Source organism: Anoplophora glabripennis, unplaced genomic scaffold (assembly GCF_000390285.2).
Source record: "Anoplophora glabripennis isolate ALB-LARVAE unplaced genomic scaffold, Agla_2.0 scaffold52, whole genome shotgun sequence".
Lineage (NCBI taxonomy): Eukaryota > Metazoa > Arthropoda > Insecta > Coleoptera > Cerambycidae > Anoplophora > Anoplophora glabripennis.
In genome coordinates, this window is record NW_019416264.1 from 1,713,591 (window position 1) to 1,733,693 (window position 20,103).

The following is a 20,103-nucleotide window of genomic DNA, read 5'->3' on the forward strand; positions in this document are numbered from 1 at the left end:
TAGGAAGTTTTTGGCTTATTTTAATGAGCAGATGATAATTTTAACGCAGCAGAAATTTGGCACCTTATTTTAGAAACACCCTGTATGTGATTACATTTTCAAGTATCTAAGGGCCTTGGTTTTTGGTGTGCAAAATTTTGAATATTTGCAATTTTTTTTCAAAATTTCGATTGCAAAATTATTATGCAAAATCTATCAAACTGATTTTGATGAAATTTGGTGGGAAGATTCTATATAACACGAAGCTTTCTTGGGCCAACTATCCTATACCCAATTTAAAGACCCCAAAAAAATTCCTTAAAAACTAGTCATATTTTGTAAAAAATTTAATTACAATTTTACTCTTCCATTTTCGCCTAAAATCAACTCTTGAAAAGATACATAATTAAATAGGAAGAAAAATATGACATTTTTCAATTTTTTTTAACATATCTTGTCGCCAAAAGTTAAGTCCACGTTTTTTATGCGCATAGAAAAATTTTCATTTCTAGTGATATTTGAATGCCACAAATCTCCGTGGATATACGATTCACCCAAACCAAAACAGATACCGCCTAGTCTGTAATAAGGAGTAGACAATACATACAAATGGGCAATATCCTGAACGTTGTAAGACGTGTGTATACTTGTTGGAAAATAAAATTTCTCGGCCCCACGACGCTCAACGACGAATTTAATTTAATGCCTCCGTATCGCCCGTAATTATTTCGGAAAACTTGGCACACCTAAAGTTGCAAACGGCTTTATTCAAATAATCCCCGATACGAGCCACCGAGCGCTGCATTTTGGCGATCCCGGCCTCCGTTAATGGTTATTTAATGCCACCATTGTTCCAACCTATTTCCCGGGACGAGAAGAGACGGTCCCGAGGGGCCGCTCATAAAATACTCGTTTTGCAAACAAATGATGCCAAATTGATCACATTCGGAGACAAGATAAAATCCTGTGCGAGTAGCAACTAAGCGGCCCTCCAACACATCTGACCTACTTTCAGATATTTGACGAAAAATGGAGGCAATGAAATGGGAAAGTTTTATTGTGTCGTGCGTCGGTAGGTTCGATATTTTGAAAATTGCTCTCATAAGTGTTGTACCTACACTCTTTCTGTACAACTATAATAAAAGAAAAATATACTTAAATGTTTTCCATTTTTCATGAAACCACCCTTATATGTTGGTTATTTTAAATTGAAACGTTTTAACGAAATAATTACCTACAAGGCGATTATTCTGATAAAATCAAATTTAATTTTTGTCAAAGGTGTCCGGTTCCAAAATCAAAAAGGGGTGTTCTTAAAAAATATATGTACCACCGATTTGCTTTCTCAATATTAGTATTTCTAATTTAGCATCACTAGAGCCCATGTGGAAGTAGATACTAAATATAGATATCTTTGAAAGTGCTCAAGATATGGGTACTCTTTTTCGACATACAACACCCTGTAGAAATTTCGGGACACCGGGATAAGATAGGATAAGAAAATTTTAGACATAGATTTAACTGATAATCAAATTTACTATACAGTCGAAAAAAACGTCCCGATGTCATATATTTCCATACCTAGTAACGAAATATATTTGTATACAAAACAGTATCTTACTTTATTTCGAAAACAAGAGCTCCATATATCTTAAGAAAACAAAAGAAACGACAAACGCGCGTCGCGACGCCACGTTCGCACTAAATTATATAATAGACTCGAGCATACACCGGGGCACAGACATCGTGCCATGGACATGATTCAATTTTATGAGGTGCAATTGGATCGGACTGATCCTGCACGGTGGAAGAGGATGAGGCCCTGAAAATCCCATTTCAAAGGCTAATCCAATTCGAATGACCGTTACCCTTCATAAAAGAGAGTAATGAGCTCGTATTTTATTATTTAATGCGCATTCCTGCGAACTAAATTGTACCACTAGGATATCTTGAAACTTGTAATTACTTGATTCGTTTTTCTGTTTCCTTATTCGTCCATCATGCTCAATATCTCACACTTAAGAAGGATTTACCTCATTCAGTTTGATTGAAACAAATAAAACATATTGGAGAAACATCCAAGCTAGTCCCTCCAAAAAAAATACTAAGAGAAACATTTCTTAAAATGATTCTGAATGAAAAAACTCAAACGAATCAAACGAAGATGATGCAAAAACGGTGAAATTTGCAGAAGTGCAAACATTTGCTTAAATGGATAGCAAATATTGAAATAATAGAACTCGTAGATAAAGGAAGTGTAATGGAAAAAACAAAATGAAAGGAACACATAAAAGAAGCTGTAGACAATAAAGAACAAGACCTGCAACAACTTGGAGGTCTTGTTCTAACTCAACAGTTAGTGAAAAAATTAAAGCTACCTAATGCTCCACAGGAATAAAAATGTATACTTACACCTCCAAAAGCAGTTATCCACAAAACCAAAGTGAATAGGTTACATCTAACTGTTCTTTCAAATTAATGATAAAACTTATGATGAAATTCACAATGGACTCACCTCGTACTCATTCAAAAACATTTGCAGTTGCATCACGCTTATCCTTAAATCTGTCTCGTTGAACTCGTAAGGGATGTTCCACCCCAACGGGCCGAACTTCCTCCTTTCCTGTATCGAAGCGTGGAAGAAGCAAAGGGCATAGAGGAGCTTCTTGAACACCATCGGCTGCTTACAGTTCTCGAACCACTCGGGGTCGCTGATAGGATCGCTCATGTATGACCTAATAAGTAATATTTTAATGATGAACAGTATCGCAGACAAAGGAAACAAGTTCTGGGCTGGTTGGCACAGTAGCGGTTTAGATTTCTTTCTAGAGCGATTTCGCTTGCCATTTTAGAAGATGTCTGACATTGTTTTTTCTTCTGAAGAGAGAGAGCGATATTATGAAGTATAATGCGAAATGTATCAACCAGATCGAATATTATTTAACCATAACTGCCACGGAAGGATGCAAGTCAAAAATAAGTAGGTCTCTTAACAAATACATGAATCGTTGAGATTGTTTTTAAAGGTGGGGTTTTAATTTAATATAATTAATGTACAATTTTTAATTTTAAAATATTCGTCTTTTAAAGCAAGTAAATTGTTACATTAGTAATGCTCCTCGTTGGCGAATTGTTGCTGATGCAAGTTCAACTCTTCATATAACTTTAACTGTGCGAACTTCTGTTTTGTACATAAAAGATTTCATTCGCCTTTACAGGCAAATATCACGTGGATTTAGAACTAGCGATTACCCACACCATAAGGCAGGTCCATGCGTCTGATCCTCATACCATTTTGTTTAAAAAATTGCGTACCATGAGTCAGTGTAAGTGTAAGGGAGTACGAATACGGAAAAGGACAGATAAATTATAGAAATACAAATAGTGGACACCTTAGAGTCATCAATCGCAGTGATTTGTTTACAATGAATAACGACAAACTGTTGTGGCTCCGCTTCGAAATAATGCGACCGTCAATTGGTTGAATAAAATAAAAAAAATACACTAATCAATGCCGGTGAAACAGAACGTTGCGTTTTAAAACGTCTTGAACTTATTCTTTTAGTAATTTTTAATTTTACTAAAATTTAATTGTTAACACGAAGTGACAAAAGGTACTGTTTCAAACAAAATTACTAATCACGTGTATAAAGCCTCTGTATTAGAGTAAATTTTTCGCAAGACGCATTATTTTAGCATCAACTATAACCCCTAAAAATTAAAACCACACTTTCGAAAACATCCTGTACATTATTAAATCCAAGAAATTTTAAAAATCTTTTTTATATACAGTTAAGCAACATCTGAAGTAAAAGACAAGTGAAACGATAACTTTCATCATTCTGTGTTGGAAAGATAATTTTTAATTTGTAGAAATCATATCAATTCGATAATATCGAGATATAGTTCACACGTACCCTGTTTGGAACATCTGAACTGTATATTCGAATGGAGTATGATGAAACGTTTCATGGTAAATAGCAAGAAGGGTAAGACGCTAATTCCAGTGGCCTGCTAACTCCCCCAACTTTATCTCGCTAAATTATTCACTGCTATGCGGTTATCTTAATGTTAACAAGTTGAATAATTCAGAGGTCTTGAAGTTCTTCCTCCGACATAATTTTCCATTGAGCGTCTTGTTAACAAAAAAAGAAAAACTAAAAGATTACCGCAGATCTTTCCTAGTTGATTCCGAATTAATGTAAGCACAGCTAAATAATTTTGAATTTACATGAGTACATTGAGCGAGCTTAAAATTGTGTGTTCATAACATTCTTTTTAGTTCAAAGAAATCACGTACTGGTCAATTTTAATTCTTCATGGATAACTTTTAGATTTATTATAAAATATCTCATATTTAAGATGACAAGTTTAAATCCGAAACGTTTCCTCTACATTCTAAAACATGATAAATTATTAAATTTGAAAATAGACATGAAGCAGCAGTTTGGTAATAGTATATTACGTAATAAGTGTTGTAAAAAGCATTTTACGCACGAATGGAAAAGTTACGCACGACGCCGCGTAACGCGTAGCGGCAAGTGCGTAATTATATGAGTGCGTAATTGCATTACACCACGTATTACGTACTATACTTTACCTACGAACACTACTTTAAATACTTAAAAACACACCGTCTGCGATCAATGCAAGATTCCTATTACGTCGGGTAAAAAAATCGTACAGTTTTCCTAGCAACCGCCTAGCAACGGTCAATACAATTTTTTACCGTACGTAATAGGAATCTTACATTGATCGCAGACGGTGTGTTTTTAAGTATGTACCTACAGTAGTGGTCGTAGGTAAACAGAATATTATATTTACATTTAAAAATTTGCACACAAATATCATACAACATTGTTGGAAGTATGGTTTCCAGAATGTTTATGCTTGAACTCATTTAAATACAAGGCTTGGTGACCTGTAGGAGTGACAATGGCTCTTGCCTTGTGTTTTATTTTTATCTTTTGTACCTAATGGACAAACAAAAGGCACCATAGAATTGAAAAACAAACGACTGAAGTGATTTCTGTCAAATTTGGCGTACAACTTTTGATTATTTTTTTTTAACACACATACGGAGTGCTCACCTATATTGTGCATCCCACCTATAGCCATTATTTTTTAAAACAAAAAATAAGTTACCTATATATCAAAGATGTATGACACAGCACCAGAAGAAATGGACAACGCGAACGTGTCAAAATAAACAGGCTTTTGTTTTTTGAAGGAATACCCTATATTTTTACACAGTTAAGACACTTTCTTACGATTGTAATATCAGGTTTGATCTAATAGTAAGAATGATAGGTACAAGTTATTGTGCCATATCTCTCTTATTATAAGAGATGAGCCTATGAGACCTTGTATCACTGCAGTTGTAAGAAGGTGTTTTATGTAAATATGTCAATATTTTCATTTATATTTCATTTAAAAAGAGAGAAGTCTGCTTATTCTTAGGTCAGGAAATATAGAGTTGGACGCGACTTTTTGTTTCGGCAAGCTGAATTTATCACTATAACTGCTAAATATTATGTACAATAACATATTAGTTTCCACAGTCTAAAAATGGGAGAAGATTGTTTACAGGCTGGTTAATTGTATAATTTTACATAAATTCACGTTTTTCGCTTATAACTTTTTTCCGTTCATTTCCACGAGAAAACAGTAAAGTACTTTTTTTTTGTCTTCAAAAGCCCTACAAAACTAGCTCTCGAGCGTCAAAAAATATTCATTAGATCAAAAGTTATAAACAGAAGAAGTTTATTTATGACTTTTGAATTAAACATTTAGCATCTATAGTGATAAATTCAGGTTGCCGAAACAAAAGTCGCGAAATGGTCATTTCCCATAGCTCTTTTTCCTGGCCTATCTGACGATTTTGCAAAAATCTTTAATTATATCTGATGTAAAATTATGATATTTAGGTAAAATTTGTATAACTTAATTCTCTACTACGGCACAGTACTAAAATTTACAAAATAGTGTTCCCTGCATATTACTAGGACGTCTACGTAATTATTGCTAAAAATGACAAAACATCAAACCATTTTTTAAATAAATATAGTAGTAGCTATTTAATTAGCTATGTTGTCTGCGAGGCTCGAAAAAAAGCGAATATTTGCATTAATTTTGTTTTCGAGACGTAGTAAACGAAGAGTATCCCGAACACGTTTGTATGAACATTTTCTTTAATTTCTAACACAAAATCCGCCTTAGAGTTTGGTTACACATTTTATTTGCATCTTGTATATGTAATTTTTTATACTGAATTTTCAATTTTGTTTGCCATTCAACGACTAGGCCTTCAATACGGTTAAATTATCAGAGAGCAACTTGCTATTTAGTAGGTCATTAAGCCGCAGAGTAGTTGTGTCCCGCAATATCATCAGTTAAAAATTGTGACGCCCAATGTCTACGCAGGTATTACTTTTTCTGTTGTTGAGACATCGAAATTAGTTGGATCATTTATCGGTAGAATACCTAGGTATATGTCTGGTGGTTCTGCTGACGAATGATCCTCGCCGTTTACTAAATATCGCGGGTATAATTTTATGATTAGTCTACAAAGTAGATGCTTCCCGCAATTTTAACTCTTGAAATAATTGTTTGAATAAGAATTATTTTTATTCGCAGTATTCATGTTTCTACTAACATTGTTGAAGACTAAGAAATGCATTAAATTATGGCACTGCATGTGATACTTCAAACGTAGTACTTAATCCACTCAAAGGAAATAATACGAACTGATATACTGCTACTATAATACAGGGTGTCCGGAAAGGTCATGTCAAAAATGAAGGGGTATACAGGGAAGCTCAAAATAGTTGTAGTAGGTACTTCATACAAAATTTTTTCCTATCAGGCTTCGTTTTGGAGTTATTCGCCTTTAAAGAAAGAAGTTTGAAAACAAATTTGAACTAGAACTTCTAAGTCGTTACCATGACAACAATGAAATTTGAGCAATTAAAGTAACTCTTGATAATGTTCATTTCTATGTTTAAACTGATATTCAATATGCCTGGATTATACAGGAGCAGATGAAATTATCCATTTCAAATTATACATCTTTGACAGCGTTGTCAAACTTGGCAATTTTCTTTCATTTTCTCTTTTTCTTTCCTTCCCTTTCATTCCTCTCTCAATTTGCTAAAAAAAGGTATGCCATATATCAATCGATATCCGTTTTTGAGTAAATCGCATTTTATTAACATGAGTTACTTTAATTGCCCAAATTTCATTGTTGTCATGGTAACGACTTAGAAGTTATAATTGGAATTTGTTTTTCAAACTTCTTTCTTTGAAGGCAAATAACTCCACAACAAGAATTTTTCTTTTATGAAGTACTATATCTATTTTGAGCTCCCCTGTACGCCCCTTCATTTTTGACATGATCTTTCCGGACACCCTGTATAATACAGCACTCTATCGCAGTAATTTTTTTTAATATTCTGTTGTATAAAATTTATCTTCTTCCGTTGAAAAATCCACCAATTTGGAATATTTGATAATGGCAAAATGTAAACAAACCAATTTTTCTCCTCTTACCTGATAATATTATTTTTCAATCCCTTAGGAGGTTCATTCGTCATCTTAACACCATTCTGCAGCACCAACACCGGGAAATGGTCGGCTGGGTACGAAGTTAACCACAAACGAAAATCTGGATGTGTGGAATCCGGCGTGAGATTCTCACAAATCTACGAATTTCCTAATAATTTCATAAATTTCTTAGTGACGATAACATACCCGCTCCAAGTTAGGCATGAAGCTCTTGGCCAGATGACAATTCTGCAAGACCACCCAGGTACCGTTCTTCACACCCTCGTCTATAAGTCTGATCGCGATGGGTCCTTGGCCTTGGCCCAGCGACAGCGCGAAGAGTCTGGCCGCCCCGAAGCCCTGATCGTCGGCGAATTTCAGTAACACCGCCGTGGGATCGGCCCCAGGGGTCAGCACGAATATCAGAGGGATGCAGCAGTGAGAATCGGCGAAGGATGAGTTCAGGTCGAACGGAGGTGGTTCGATGTATTTTTTGCCCAGATTGTCTTTAAAACAATGTTAATGTCACAATCGTCTCTTAAATTTGCCGAAGAGAAGTTTGAAATACAGCTCCAACAAATTTTACTAGACTTTCGATTTCAAATATCTTTAAACTTACACTTAGTGACAGAATTTGAAGAGGATCCTAAGTAAGTTGAAATGTAACGAAAACTTAAATATGTTTTTCTTCTATTCACTTCTGTTTTCGATATACGATTTGTTAAGATGGTACCTACCAGATCAGTTTTCTTAATACAACTTCCTCTACAGTAGACTTGTGAAACCGATATTTTACAAACAGTCACCTAATACCAATATGCATCTGAACATAAACTACTATCATCCGAGTAGACATTCCGTCGTAGAAACGGGGATTTCTCTAAAATTACTATAAGATAGTACATTTGAAATTAGATTGTTATAAAACTGTATACTTTTTTCGATAATCCAATTCAAGTACTATAAAAAAATGTATTCTTCTAACAGTTTCCTTCAGTCGAGACTGAAGATGCTGACAGTGACGAACGGCAAAACGTTTGGAAGCATTGGGTGCAACCAGATACAGAGCGCTCTGCGGAAAGTCAGAGGACACCATTGTCTGAGGAGCAGTTCCATCCATAGCAGGCTTAGAACCAGCAACAGAACCGAGATCAACATCAAGGCGGGCCTATTAATTCTGATAGCGGATTCGCCCCCACAAAGTCTAGCTCGAAGACAAGAAAGACAGATCAAAGGTCGTTAGGTAATGGTAGTGCAAAATAACTCTGTAAACGTTATCTATGCTTTCCATATCTCAGCTTTTCAACGGTTTCCACTGAGGCAGAATAATACCTATCTTTGACTTGTCTGCAGAAAATGAAATCCAAAAGGTTCAAATCTGGAAATTGTTCTGGCCAATTTATTGGCGCATCTACTCCAAGTCCAAATCAACGATTTAAAAAGTGTTTAAATAACCAAAAACATAAATAAATTGTTGGAAGAAAATTGGTGATACATACTGCCATTCAAATTAACACTCTTTTCGAGAAACATTTGTTTTAACCAAGCATTTTATGTCCTTTCCTCGTTTAGGCTATACAATTCCAGTTTCACGCTGCTGATAAATTTCGATATTCTCGAGTATCAAAAGCATGTCCGCATATTCGTTGGTAGTGTAATGTATTTATATTTCTTTAATCGAATAATAATTATAAGCAACTGATATTTGGCAGGAATTGATTTTTTTAGAGCACACTACAATTGGAACGTAAAAATGAATAGTCTCATTTAGTTTTAGTTATTTTTCCTTTTATATCTTTCAAAATTAATATCGTATTTTTTTATCGAAGGGTAACTTAAAAAATTTAAGTTATTGTAGCTTATATATTTTTTTTTTATACAAAAAGAAACTTGATGCTTTTTCATGGTTTACTTATTAGACATTAGGTTATCGAAATTTTTATAGCATCTGTACTGGGTTATCAAAAAATAGTAGGTTTTATAATAATCTAACCGAAATTGTTTTATGTGACAGTAACCTTACAGAAACCCCCATTTCTAAGACACTATATTTACTCGGATAATCGTAGTTATTGGTAGTAGTGTAGTGGTAGTGTAATTAGAGCTGATTTGGTAAGTACTATTTTAACACCCTGCGTCTCAGAAACAAAAGGAATTAGCAAAAAAACGAATACCAGTTTGATAAGAAAAATATAGACGGGTCAAATTTTTTCCTACTGTTACTAAAAAATGAGCAAATACTGATGATTCAACAAAAAAATATATATATAAAATTGTTATTAATTCAAAGGCCATAGATAGTTTGGGTTACCTGTCACAAAATTTTGAATAGCCGGAACCACTTTGTCGTACCGTATGCACCTTAGTATCGCTAACTTCTGCAGTTTATTTAATCTGGTATCCCACGGGCTCGGCAACGGACATTCCTGAGGTTCTCCCGAATCGAAAATTTTCTTCCATTCGTCGGTATGCGCTGTAAAGTGTTGTACGAGCCCACTGAAATAAGGCATCCAAATTACTACCAAACGTTTTCTACTCGACATAATCACTAATCGAATCCACTTGATGCCATTAAGAAAGAATATAAGTAAAAATTTGAGTTGGAATATTCTTGCCTTAGCGACTAGAACAAACTGAGTGCGTGAAAAATAAACATAAATGATGCATTGATCGTACGGAAAATATTATTGCAATGTATTGCAAATGAGTTATTGAAAAAATCAACTACCACATTATTTAAATAAAAGAAAACATGAAACTGCAAGTGTTTAAAAATTATTTCCACGTATACCAAAAATGACAAACTGTTAATCAACAGACATCTAAGACATTTTTATATAATTTAATGAAAAAATTACAAACAATACCAAATTCTCTGGCAGTAGCAAATAGCAACCGAGACAAAAGCACTGAAAGTCTTAAGGAGAACACCCGGACCTATGTGTCTCTATTCATTCCTATATCTTGCTTGCTTGCTTGCTTTACTTTTCGGTCTCGCTGTTCTTTTCTGACCACAAATTCTCTGTTTCAATAGCATAATTGGCATTTTCGATTTTCTCATCCTTTCAATATGTCCTAACCACCGCAATCGTGCTGTCATGACACCAACTACGCATATCTTTTGTTTTATAAATTCCTTACTTCCTTAGTATTTTCCTCCCCCACGACAGTTTGTTTAGAGTCAATGTTTCATTGGCATGTGTAAGAATAATTAGGCTGTATAAAATCATTATACAGCCTGATCTCTGTTCTCCTAAAAATATAGTTCCCAGAGATATGAATTGCTCCTCTTCCTCAAACTTGTGCATTTTGCCTCTATCAGTTTCCACTTTTAGAAACCTGCCTTGATATTCATCTCTTCATTCCATCAATTTAGTTTTTCCTTTATTAATATACAAGCCCGTCTCTAGTCACTGCTTTCCCGATTTCTTGACTCCCACATTTAATTCTGTTTTACTTCTAGCTGGTAGGTACTATAAGAACATCCACAAAAGCAGACATTGTTCTTCCGCTTTGCTAGTGACTGGTCCTAATAAAGCACCGCGGCCTAATTAGGCCTATTGTGCGTCCCACTACTAGTCCTATTTAGCAAGTAGTTTTGTCCTTTTGACAAAGTCCAAAAGCTTCCTTGCTGACACTTCTCTCAGTTCCTTGGATTCCAAATAAGGTCTCCGCAGAAGCGTCATTCTACTACGTGCAAATCCCGGGCACTCGCCCAGGATATGCAGAGAAGTTTCATCCGCCGAGTCACATCCTCGGCAGACCGGACTGTCTACAAGTAAGTAGATGTTTCCTAAAGTGACAGTGTCCCGTTATGAGTCCCGTCACTCTCCTGAGCCGGATTTTATTCAAGCTCAGTAAATCGTTTGCTATTTCCTTCGAAGGATACTCCATGAGCTCCGGTCCATTTGCCCAGAGTCCATCTGACCACACTGGGAGATGTACCACAGAAGGGCTCCGGGTCAGTGAACTCTGTCTCGGATCCCTTCCTAACAAGTTCATCCGCTTTCTCGTTCCCATAAATGCCTTTGTGCCCTGGCACCCAAAGCAGACATAAATATTTTTTGTAATATATGAGACTTGATTTGTTCATGCATCTCGTACTACTTTTCTATCCTCTTCAACGCTAACATTACCACGTTTCGTATCTTTTTGCTAATTCCTAGTTCTTCCAACACCTTAGATAGTTCTTTCCTCTTTACCTTGTGCTGGTAATCTATGAATAAAAGTAAAGTTGGTTTTCCATATTCAAAGTTTTCACACTATATTTCTCTTAGCGTGAAAGTTTCTAATGTATTTTTACCTTCTTTTTTTACCATGCTGGTATTCCCCTTTGTGATCGTTTATTTTCTATATCAATTTATCCTTTATAGGTATACTTTGCCAGTATCTTACATACTACATTTAACAGAGTTCTGTTTAACAGAGTTGCAGTTCTGATCCTCCATTTTTATGCACTGAACAGATTATTGCTTCTCTCCATTCCTTTGGCAGTACTTACTTTCCAAGATGTTATGGTATTAACTGTTGTTGTTGGTGGCGTTCTTGGAGTCCCGTCATTTTTCAGTGTTGAAAATATTTCTTTAGTATTTCTCTTTGCTGAGAACTGGCACCTCATTTTTTTTCTTTTACATTAGTTCTATGCCCTTAATTCGCTTTATTCGTCTGCGTTCAACAGTTGATCAAAATATTCTTTTCATCTGTCCAGTATTTCTTCTTCCCCAAAAATTATTTTTCGGTCTTTATCTTTATAACAGTTTTGTTAGGGTTAATATTCTTTCACTCTTAACTCTCCTTTGTAGAGGTTTGGAATCTCTTTATTTCTATTAATTAACTTTCTTCCTTTTGCTCTAATGCATTTTCGTAAAATTTTATCTACCCTTTCATAGTAATTTTGTTTTTCTTCTTTGTTGTTCATATTTCTTGCTTATTTCCTCTGTTCCTTGTCACATTCATAGTCCAAGTATATTTCTTCCAAATTGTTTTCTCTTATTTTGTTTATTTTTACGTTTAGTTATATATAGGTATATATATGTAGTTATATATAATAATATTAATAAAAATCTGTGTTTGCAACAATAATAAAGATCAGTAATAAAACTAGAATTAAAAACAAACACTGGCCAGTAGAATTGTATAGACCAACGCCATCAAAGCGCCAAAACACTTCACGATGAAATAAAGTATAAATATTGACTTACTTGAACGCTGGTAGATCATTCAAACGACAGAACTCGTCCCAGGACCTCGGCACAAGCCAGTCCGAGGGATTTACGTTCGGATTGTCCAAACCTACACCTCCGGTCAGCAGGAACATCCATTCCGCAAAGTCGACCTCGTCACGACTCTTCATCAGGTTTATAGTCAGCAAAAGCGAGAACAGCAATTTATCCTGCGATGTAACCAATCAGTGACATACTCAAGAAATGTCCTCACCTCTTACCTTCTCAAACAAACTGCGACAAATGTTGACGTACAGGGAGTAGGTGAAATATCTTTCCAGATCCTTCAGGCGGAACGCCACGTCTTCAATCTTCTCGGTGTTGTCTATGGCTGATTTGAACAAGTTCATGAACCATACCAAGGAGTATTGGTACATAGGATCGATATTCGCCAGGTCAGCTGAAACGGAAAACACCTTTCAACGAACCACGCTCTCAAAGACTGCCCATTACCTATCGTGAAGAATAAAATCGTGGAATGCACAGCTATGGGCGTGTATTCCATCCTGGCCTTGTCTATCTGCTTTTCCGTCACCTCGGCCACAGCTTGCTTGGCGGCGATCTCGTTCGACAAGGTTTTGGAAGAGCTCAGGATCTGAACAGCTGTTTCGTCCTCCAAGATGTTGCCTTGTGAGGAACTCAGAACCTCCAGGATCTTATCCTCGATCTCCTTCAGCGCCCTAAGGGTAAGAATCAGTAATATGGCAACGTTTTGTTATTTCGTTATGTCACCGTTTATTTTCTGCTCCTTGCAGAATTAGAGCGTTCTTCTCTGCCTCCAAGTCCGGCCGTTCTTTGGCCACCGTTATTCCTAACAGTTGGTCTTGGAGTCCTACGCTGGTAATCATAAAATTGACTAGGGTTACCTTCACGGCAACCTCGGGTAGGTAATGTGGATTTCTTAATTTTGTTGTTATGTACAACCTGAAAAAAAAAAAAAGTTTTCTCTTATCGATTGAAATTAACAGATAAATATGTCCTATTTCATATTTAACCCCATTAGCAATTGGAATGTAGAATGCATGTCTCATGATTGATTATCAAATAAATTAGATTCACGAAAATGACAATGAACCAAAAGCAGAAGATATAACCTCAGAAGATTTTAGAAAAAAAAATTTGAAATAAATAAAGGGGTAAGACAAGGAGATGAACTATCTGTACCTAACATTATTTAACATAGTGTGGGTACACATGTCGCCAGTGACTCATTTTTAAGTACAACGTCAATAATGCCTTCCTGACGCCGTCAGGGACGCAACAGGGTTCCAAAAAAGGTCGAGGGCAGATTGGCGCCAAGGATCAGGTGCTTCTGCGAGCGACTCCACACCAAGAGAGACTCTCTAGCAAACACTCAAACCAACAACACGTCTTTTCCACAAACTTAGCTTTTATTAAAAATACTTTATTTTTACCGTTGAGAGAGCGTTTTATTTTTACTGTACAACGAAAGCAACCCTCAATAGCATTAGGAGAAGTCATCACAGTAAGTTCAATAGAAGGACTATGAAGGGAGACAGTGAATCTTCGCGCGATGGATATTATTAGAATAATTTAGGGTTCAATAAAAATAAATAAAAAAAATGTACAATAATGAATTGTAAAATGTTTTGAAGGAAGTAATTATAACCACAATAAACACGTGAATAGGAGGTAGAGTAATTAAGTTATTAGAAGATTGACAGAATGAAGCCGTTTGGAAATAAAAAAGAGAAAAATGAGATGAAAAGAACAAGTTAAGGAAGATATAAGTAGATTGGGTGTAGCAGATTAGAGAGAACAAGTGAAAAGAATAGTGGAAACAGCTAAATTACACAACGCCCCATGGGAGTAAATCAGAAGCAAATTGGAGTGACTCACAAATAATAGTCAATGGAATACTAATGAATGTAATGGAATGTAAAACCATATGAACAAGTACATTTTCGAATTACATCAGTGGTTCTAACAGAAAAAGGTCAAAAAATATCAACACACTTACTTAAAATCTGAGTTATACTCAACCACGGAATCTCCCAGTTTCAAACACATGGCGCCGCCCTGTTTGAAAATCTGCTGTGCCAAAACCGGTTCCAGAATAGGGTCCAGTTCTTCACCAACGTTCTCCAAGAGGACCTAAAGCAAACCAAAACGTAATAACAATTATTACATATCCCGCACTTACCGGTTGACCAAACTGAATGGCGTTCTCAAGTATTCGAACGTAGTCGGCCTGGTTAAGTCTTATTATGGCCAAATTGTTCGACTTCTCCATGTTTTTTATCCACTTATTCGCCTGTCCCTGGGGATCAATCATAAGAGCGTACCTCCTGGCATTCCTATGGAAATAAATAAAAAGTTAAACTAATTAATAACAGATGAACACACCCACGATATATTGTACGCAGGAGCGCAAATGGCTCCATCTGTCGTGCTGACTAACAACTACCGCGTACAATGTATTGCCTTGTCGTGACGATACGACGCAAAACAGCTGGTTCGTTCGTCGCTTGTCTCACCTATGACACACTGATGAGGACTAATAAGTCCGAAACCGGTCTGTGCCTGGTGGGTTAAACTGGTGACAAACGACCCTAGCTGTGGCACTAGGTGTTGCGAGTATAATTCAATGCCGGTAGGGGTATGTAGTTCTCGGAATAGTTGTTTCTCGCAACACTGACAATTCAAACACTCACGATATAATAATGCCGTTGTCCACGCTGAAGCTGTCCGTAGGAAGACCGTAGATGTTCCACTGCCGGATCACTACGGGTTCTCCAAGGACGGCTGTCAGTTGGAAGTCTTTGGTGCAATGGATTTGGAACCCAGTCAGCGACGATATCCATTGCTCCACCTGCTGTTGTCTGAATTTCATGGTAAACGGTCCTAGGTAAGCTACTACACCAGCAGCAACCAATATATCTCCTAAAGAAATACAAAAAAAGTTGAGCTAAAAAAATTTTTCATTTAAGATATTTCTCTTCTCTGTCACTTTTCGTATTACAACCGCAGTTTGTTGTTTCATTAGAGCTATCCCAATATAATGTGATTTGATCGATTATGTTGCTACCCTTTCCCCAGCGTCGAGGTACTTTTTTATAATAACATCCCTTTAAATTTATTGACAACAATAGTACCTGTCAGTAAATAATATTTTTCTCCCAGCTCTTTAGCCATACTCTTCCACCTAGTCTTCTCGCCTCCTAATCCACCGATCAGTTCTTCCGCTCTCTGGAGCTTCAGCTGGCACAGGTTCACATCGTTCGTTAGCTTCTCGAATTTACCCTTCTCAGCGTCCAGTGCCTCCACCAACTTGGCCACCTTCTCTCTAGCCTCGCGTAACATGGCTCTCTTAATTTCCAATGCCGCCATGGCTGTCTGGAAAGAATTCTCGGCCACCGCCAGGGCCGCCTTTTTCGGCGCCACCACTTTAGCCACCTTGTCGTATTTAGAGATGGCGATGACCCACTTGCACAAACCTGTAAGTGAAACGGTAGTGGGTTCTTGTATTAAGAAAGAGTTTTGTCTTACCTTCTGCAGCTGTTGATGCAGTTTTGACTTTATCCGGGTCGAAATTTTCGTCATTTAATATCTGATGTTTGAGTTTGTCCATGACGCGGACTGGTATGTTGTCTTTATCGAAATTGATCAAGTTCTCCAAGAATTTCATGTCGCCCAGCACCTTTTTCGATGGTCCCCAGTAGTCCTCAACCGTTCCGATCCCGCTAGGGGCTGGTACTTTGTCCGGTTTTATGTCCTTAAAAATATAATTTTGCTTAGAGAAAATTGTTGTACTGTTACAACTGAAGATGGTACAAACAAATCACAGTTGGTATTATGCAGTGTCCATGTTAGGAAGTTATAAAAAAAGAAACACGAAGCTGACTGCAATTTTGATTTGTGATTATATAATTTTATGAGTACATCCTTGAATTAAGTCTACGAATATATTAAATCTTTGAAAGCGATGAATCTGTATTTAATTTATTATTGATAATTTTAAAAAGAAATACGATTGAAAAGAGCAGGCGAATTAGCCTGCTAGGAAGACTGTCAAAATTAAACCAAGAAAGCAATAATTCTTGAGGTGTACCACGAGGACGATAAACTAATGAAATGTATCGTCTTTGATATCTCCGTTGCAGTGTCTCCAATTGAATATTTTACACATTATATTCTAAATACCATTGCGATAAATTGGGATCAAGCCGATTGAATGTTTTAGAAAAATCGGAATATACGTCAATCTGATATTAATTTTTCAACATGAGAATAAAATATAAAATTATTTCAAGAATTTACACTCGTTTGATTACAAACATCATCTACCAACATTTTAAACTGTTTAACGAAAAACTTGTATCCCAACCGACATTAGACCAGTGTCGGATTTTCAATGTTTAGGGTCCCTTCTTTTTGTTTGATTCGTTGGAATTCCTACAACACTAAAGTGATGAAATCATGACGTACCGTATTGACAGATGTAAAATTTAGAAACAAAGTTTTAAGTTAGCCCTCAGCATGTACAAGATGTCCTTTATAATGAATTATTAAAAATAGTAAATAGTTTTATAATTATCCAAAAAAATTTGCGAATAGATGCGGCATGAGAAAAGAAGTCAATATCGTAAAAAAATGTTTGTAAAATCCTTACTTTGTAGTACTTTCAAGCATTACATTGCTGAACAACTGTAGTCTCTAGCGTCAATCGCAATACGCTTGGAGAGCCACCTGGCTTCAGCAACTCCGAATACTGAAATCCATTTTACAATCGTCGTTGCGATAGTGCTTACAATAATTTTTTAGTGGTTAGTGTCAAAAATGGCGTGCTTGTATAGCAACTCGGAGTTGATGGATATCGTTTTAACTTATGGTGAANATACTAGGCCTTCTCAGTAGCAAAAAAAAATTTCTGTTCAAACAAAATGCCATTTTTCATATAAAGTTTATCCCATATACCTACCAACTTTGAAGACGCTCGAAGATACCTACTTTTTTTATTATTTATTTTTTTATTTTAAATTGCAAAATTAAAAATGATTGCCATCAAATATACGACATAAACATACATTTTAATTCTAAACTGCAAATATATGCAAAAAGGGACCTACACAAGAGGCAAAAATTAAAAAAATTACTTTAAAATTTGGAATATGGCAATAAAACGTAATTCTTAGTTCCTTTCCTATTGAATTTTTTTGACACTGGATAGGAAAAAGGCACTTACAAAGAATATATTTTTTTGTCCCTCACACTTAATTTTTTATATAAAAGTATATTTTAAATTATTTTTTAACCAAGCAAGGTAGTTTCCCAATTCCTCCTAATTTGTTCTTTATTGTATTTATTTATTCCAGCTCAAAAATTGTTTGTTGACATCAAAGGTTGAAACCGTATCACACGCCATTTTAAGGTTGTTTCAAGGTCATTTCGAGGTCAAATTGAGAAAAAAATCACCTGTTATACACGATTTTGGGGTTGCTTGGTTAGAATCCGAGGTTAGTTTGTCTGTATCAGGTCATTTAAAGGTCATCTTAAGGTTATTTCAATGGCAAATTGAAAAAACCGAGCAATTAAGTCTAACCGCCTGTTATATAGGTCTTTGGGATAGCTGAGTTTAAATCCGAAGTCAGTTTGTCTGCATCAAGTCATTTGAGGGTTATTTCAAGGTGCAACCTCCTCGTGGTGCACATTGGATAAAGCTAGTGCCGAAGGTAATATTTATATGACGATTTAGTCCTCCACTACTTGATTTATGCCGATTAGCTTAACGCGAACAGAAGGTAAGGAGGATTGGCCAAGTTTTAGGTCAAGAGATTACCGATGTGGAACCCATGCGAAATCCTACAACCTTTGTACAGGTCAGTTTTGTGTTAAATAAGTAGTTATTATATAAGGACGATAATTGATTCCAGGGTTTATTCCATAATTAGCTTTCAAATGACTTTAAAATGGCCTTCAAATGACCTGACAGACAAACTGACCTCAGATTTGAACTCAGCAACACCAAATACGTGTATAACAGGCGGTTAGACTTAATTGCTTGGCTTTTCTCAACTTGACCTTGAAATGACTTTGAGACGACCTTCATATAACCTGATACAAACAAACTGACCTCGGATTCGAACTCAGCGACCCCAAAATCCTGTATAACATGTGGTCGGACTTGATTGCTCGGCTTTTTCTCAATGTGATTACCTTGAAACAACCTTAAAATGGCGGACTCATCCAAAAAACCTAAACTCCGAGGTCCTTTGATTTAATGCATTTTTTCTCAATCTGACCTCTAATTGACCTTGATCCTCACTAAGAAGGATAGGGGAGGCTATGTTGCCGATGTACGGTTAGCACAACATAAATAGTATGTTTTAAGTTCTTGTTGATATACCTGTAAATTAATTTGCAAAATATGAGGCCTCAAAATATTTTATGTTTTATTTTCTTCTGGTCATACAAAGTTATATTTTGTTTGTCAATACCTTTCCCTAACTACCAGACCCTAGCTAATTAGATCCAAATAACTAAATATTATATACAAAGCTAGGTAATAATATATAACTACAGGTAGTAAGACAATCACTACAAATAAGATATAACTACAGGTAGTAAGACAATCACTACAGAGGCCCTGTTTGAGGTGGAATCGATTATTTATTGGATATAAATAACGAGCGTTCAAATAAAAACGTGGTCAAGTTGGTTCTGAAAATTTGGACGTAGGGCGTAGCGTATAGCAAATGAACTTAAACGTCATCTGTCAAAGCGCTATATCGNACAAACAATATATTTTTTTGTCCCTCACACTTAATTTTTTATATGAAAGTATATTTTAAATTATTTTTTAACCAAGCAAGGTAGTTTCTCAATTCCTCCTAATTTGTTCTTTATTGTATTTATTTATTCCAGCTCAAAATTTGTTTGTTGACATCAAAGGTTGAAACCATCTGGCGACACCCTGTGCATATTAAACGTTGGAAAAAGATTCCGAACCAGAAGTTAGTTTGTCTGTATCACACACCATTTTAAGGTTGTTTCAAGGTCATTTCGAGGTCAAATTGAGAAAAAAACGAGAAATCAAGTCCAACCACCTGTTATACACGATTTTGGGGTTTCTGGGTTAGAATCCGAGGTTAGTTTGTCTGTATCAGTTCATTTAAAGGTCATCTTAAGGTCATTTCAATGGCAAATTGAAAAAACCGAGCAATTAAATCTAACCGCGAGTTATATAGGTTTTTGGGATAGCTGAGTTTGAATCGGAGGTCAGTTTGTCTGCATCAGGTCATTTGAGGGTTATTTAAAGGTGCAACCTCCTCGTACTGCACATTGAATAACGCTAATGCTGAAGGTCAGTGCCTGATTTACCTATAGGCTAGTGTAGACT

At 35.9% G+C, this 20,103-nt stretch overlaps 1 protein-coding gene across 1 annotated transcript in view; it reads right to left on the bottom strand.

Moving 5' to 3' along the window:
• LOC108903385 (dynein heavy chain 7, axonemal) overlaps window positions 1-20,103 on the bottom strand; it is a 74,142-nt gene that overhangs the window by 15,120 nt on the left and 38,919 nt on the right. Inside the window, exons 34-46 of the mRNA XM_018705542.2 lie at window positions 16,254-16,479; window positions 15,860-16,201; window positions 15,419-15,647; window positions 14,908-15,061; window positions 14,725-14,858; window positions 13,476-13,667; window positions 13,197-13,423; window positions 12,965-13,143; window positions 12,723-12,913; window positions 9,833-10,017; window positions 7,729-8,027; window positions 7,528-7,679; window positions 2,495-2,714 (exon numbers count right to left, since the gene is read on the bottom strand). Coding sequence (XP_018561058.2) covers window positions 2,495-2,714; window positions 7,528-7,679; window positions 7,729-8,027; window positions 9,833-10,017; window positions 12,723-12,913; window positions 12,965-13,143; window positions 13,197-13,423; window positions 13,476-13,667; window positions 14,725-14,858; window positions 14,908-15,061; window positions 15,419-15,647; window positions 15,860-16,201; window positions 16,254-16,479 — 2,730 coding nt within the window. The remainder of the gene's footprint in view (window positions 1-2,494; window positions 2,715-7,527; window positions 7,680-7,728; window positions 8,028-9,832; window positions 10,018-12,722; window positions 12,914-12,964; window positions 13,144-13,196; window positions 13,424-13,475; window positions 13,668-14,724; window positions 14,859-14,907; window positions 15,062-15,418; window positions 15,648-15,859; window positions 16,202-16,253; window positions 16,480-20,103) is intronic.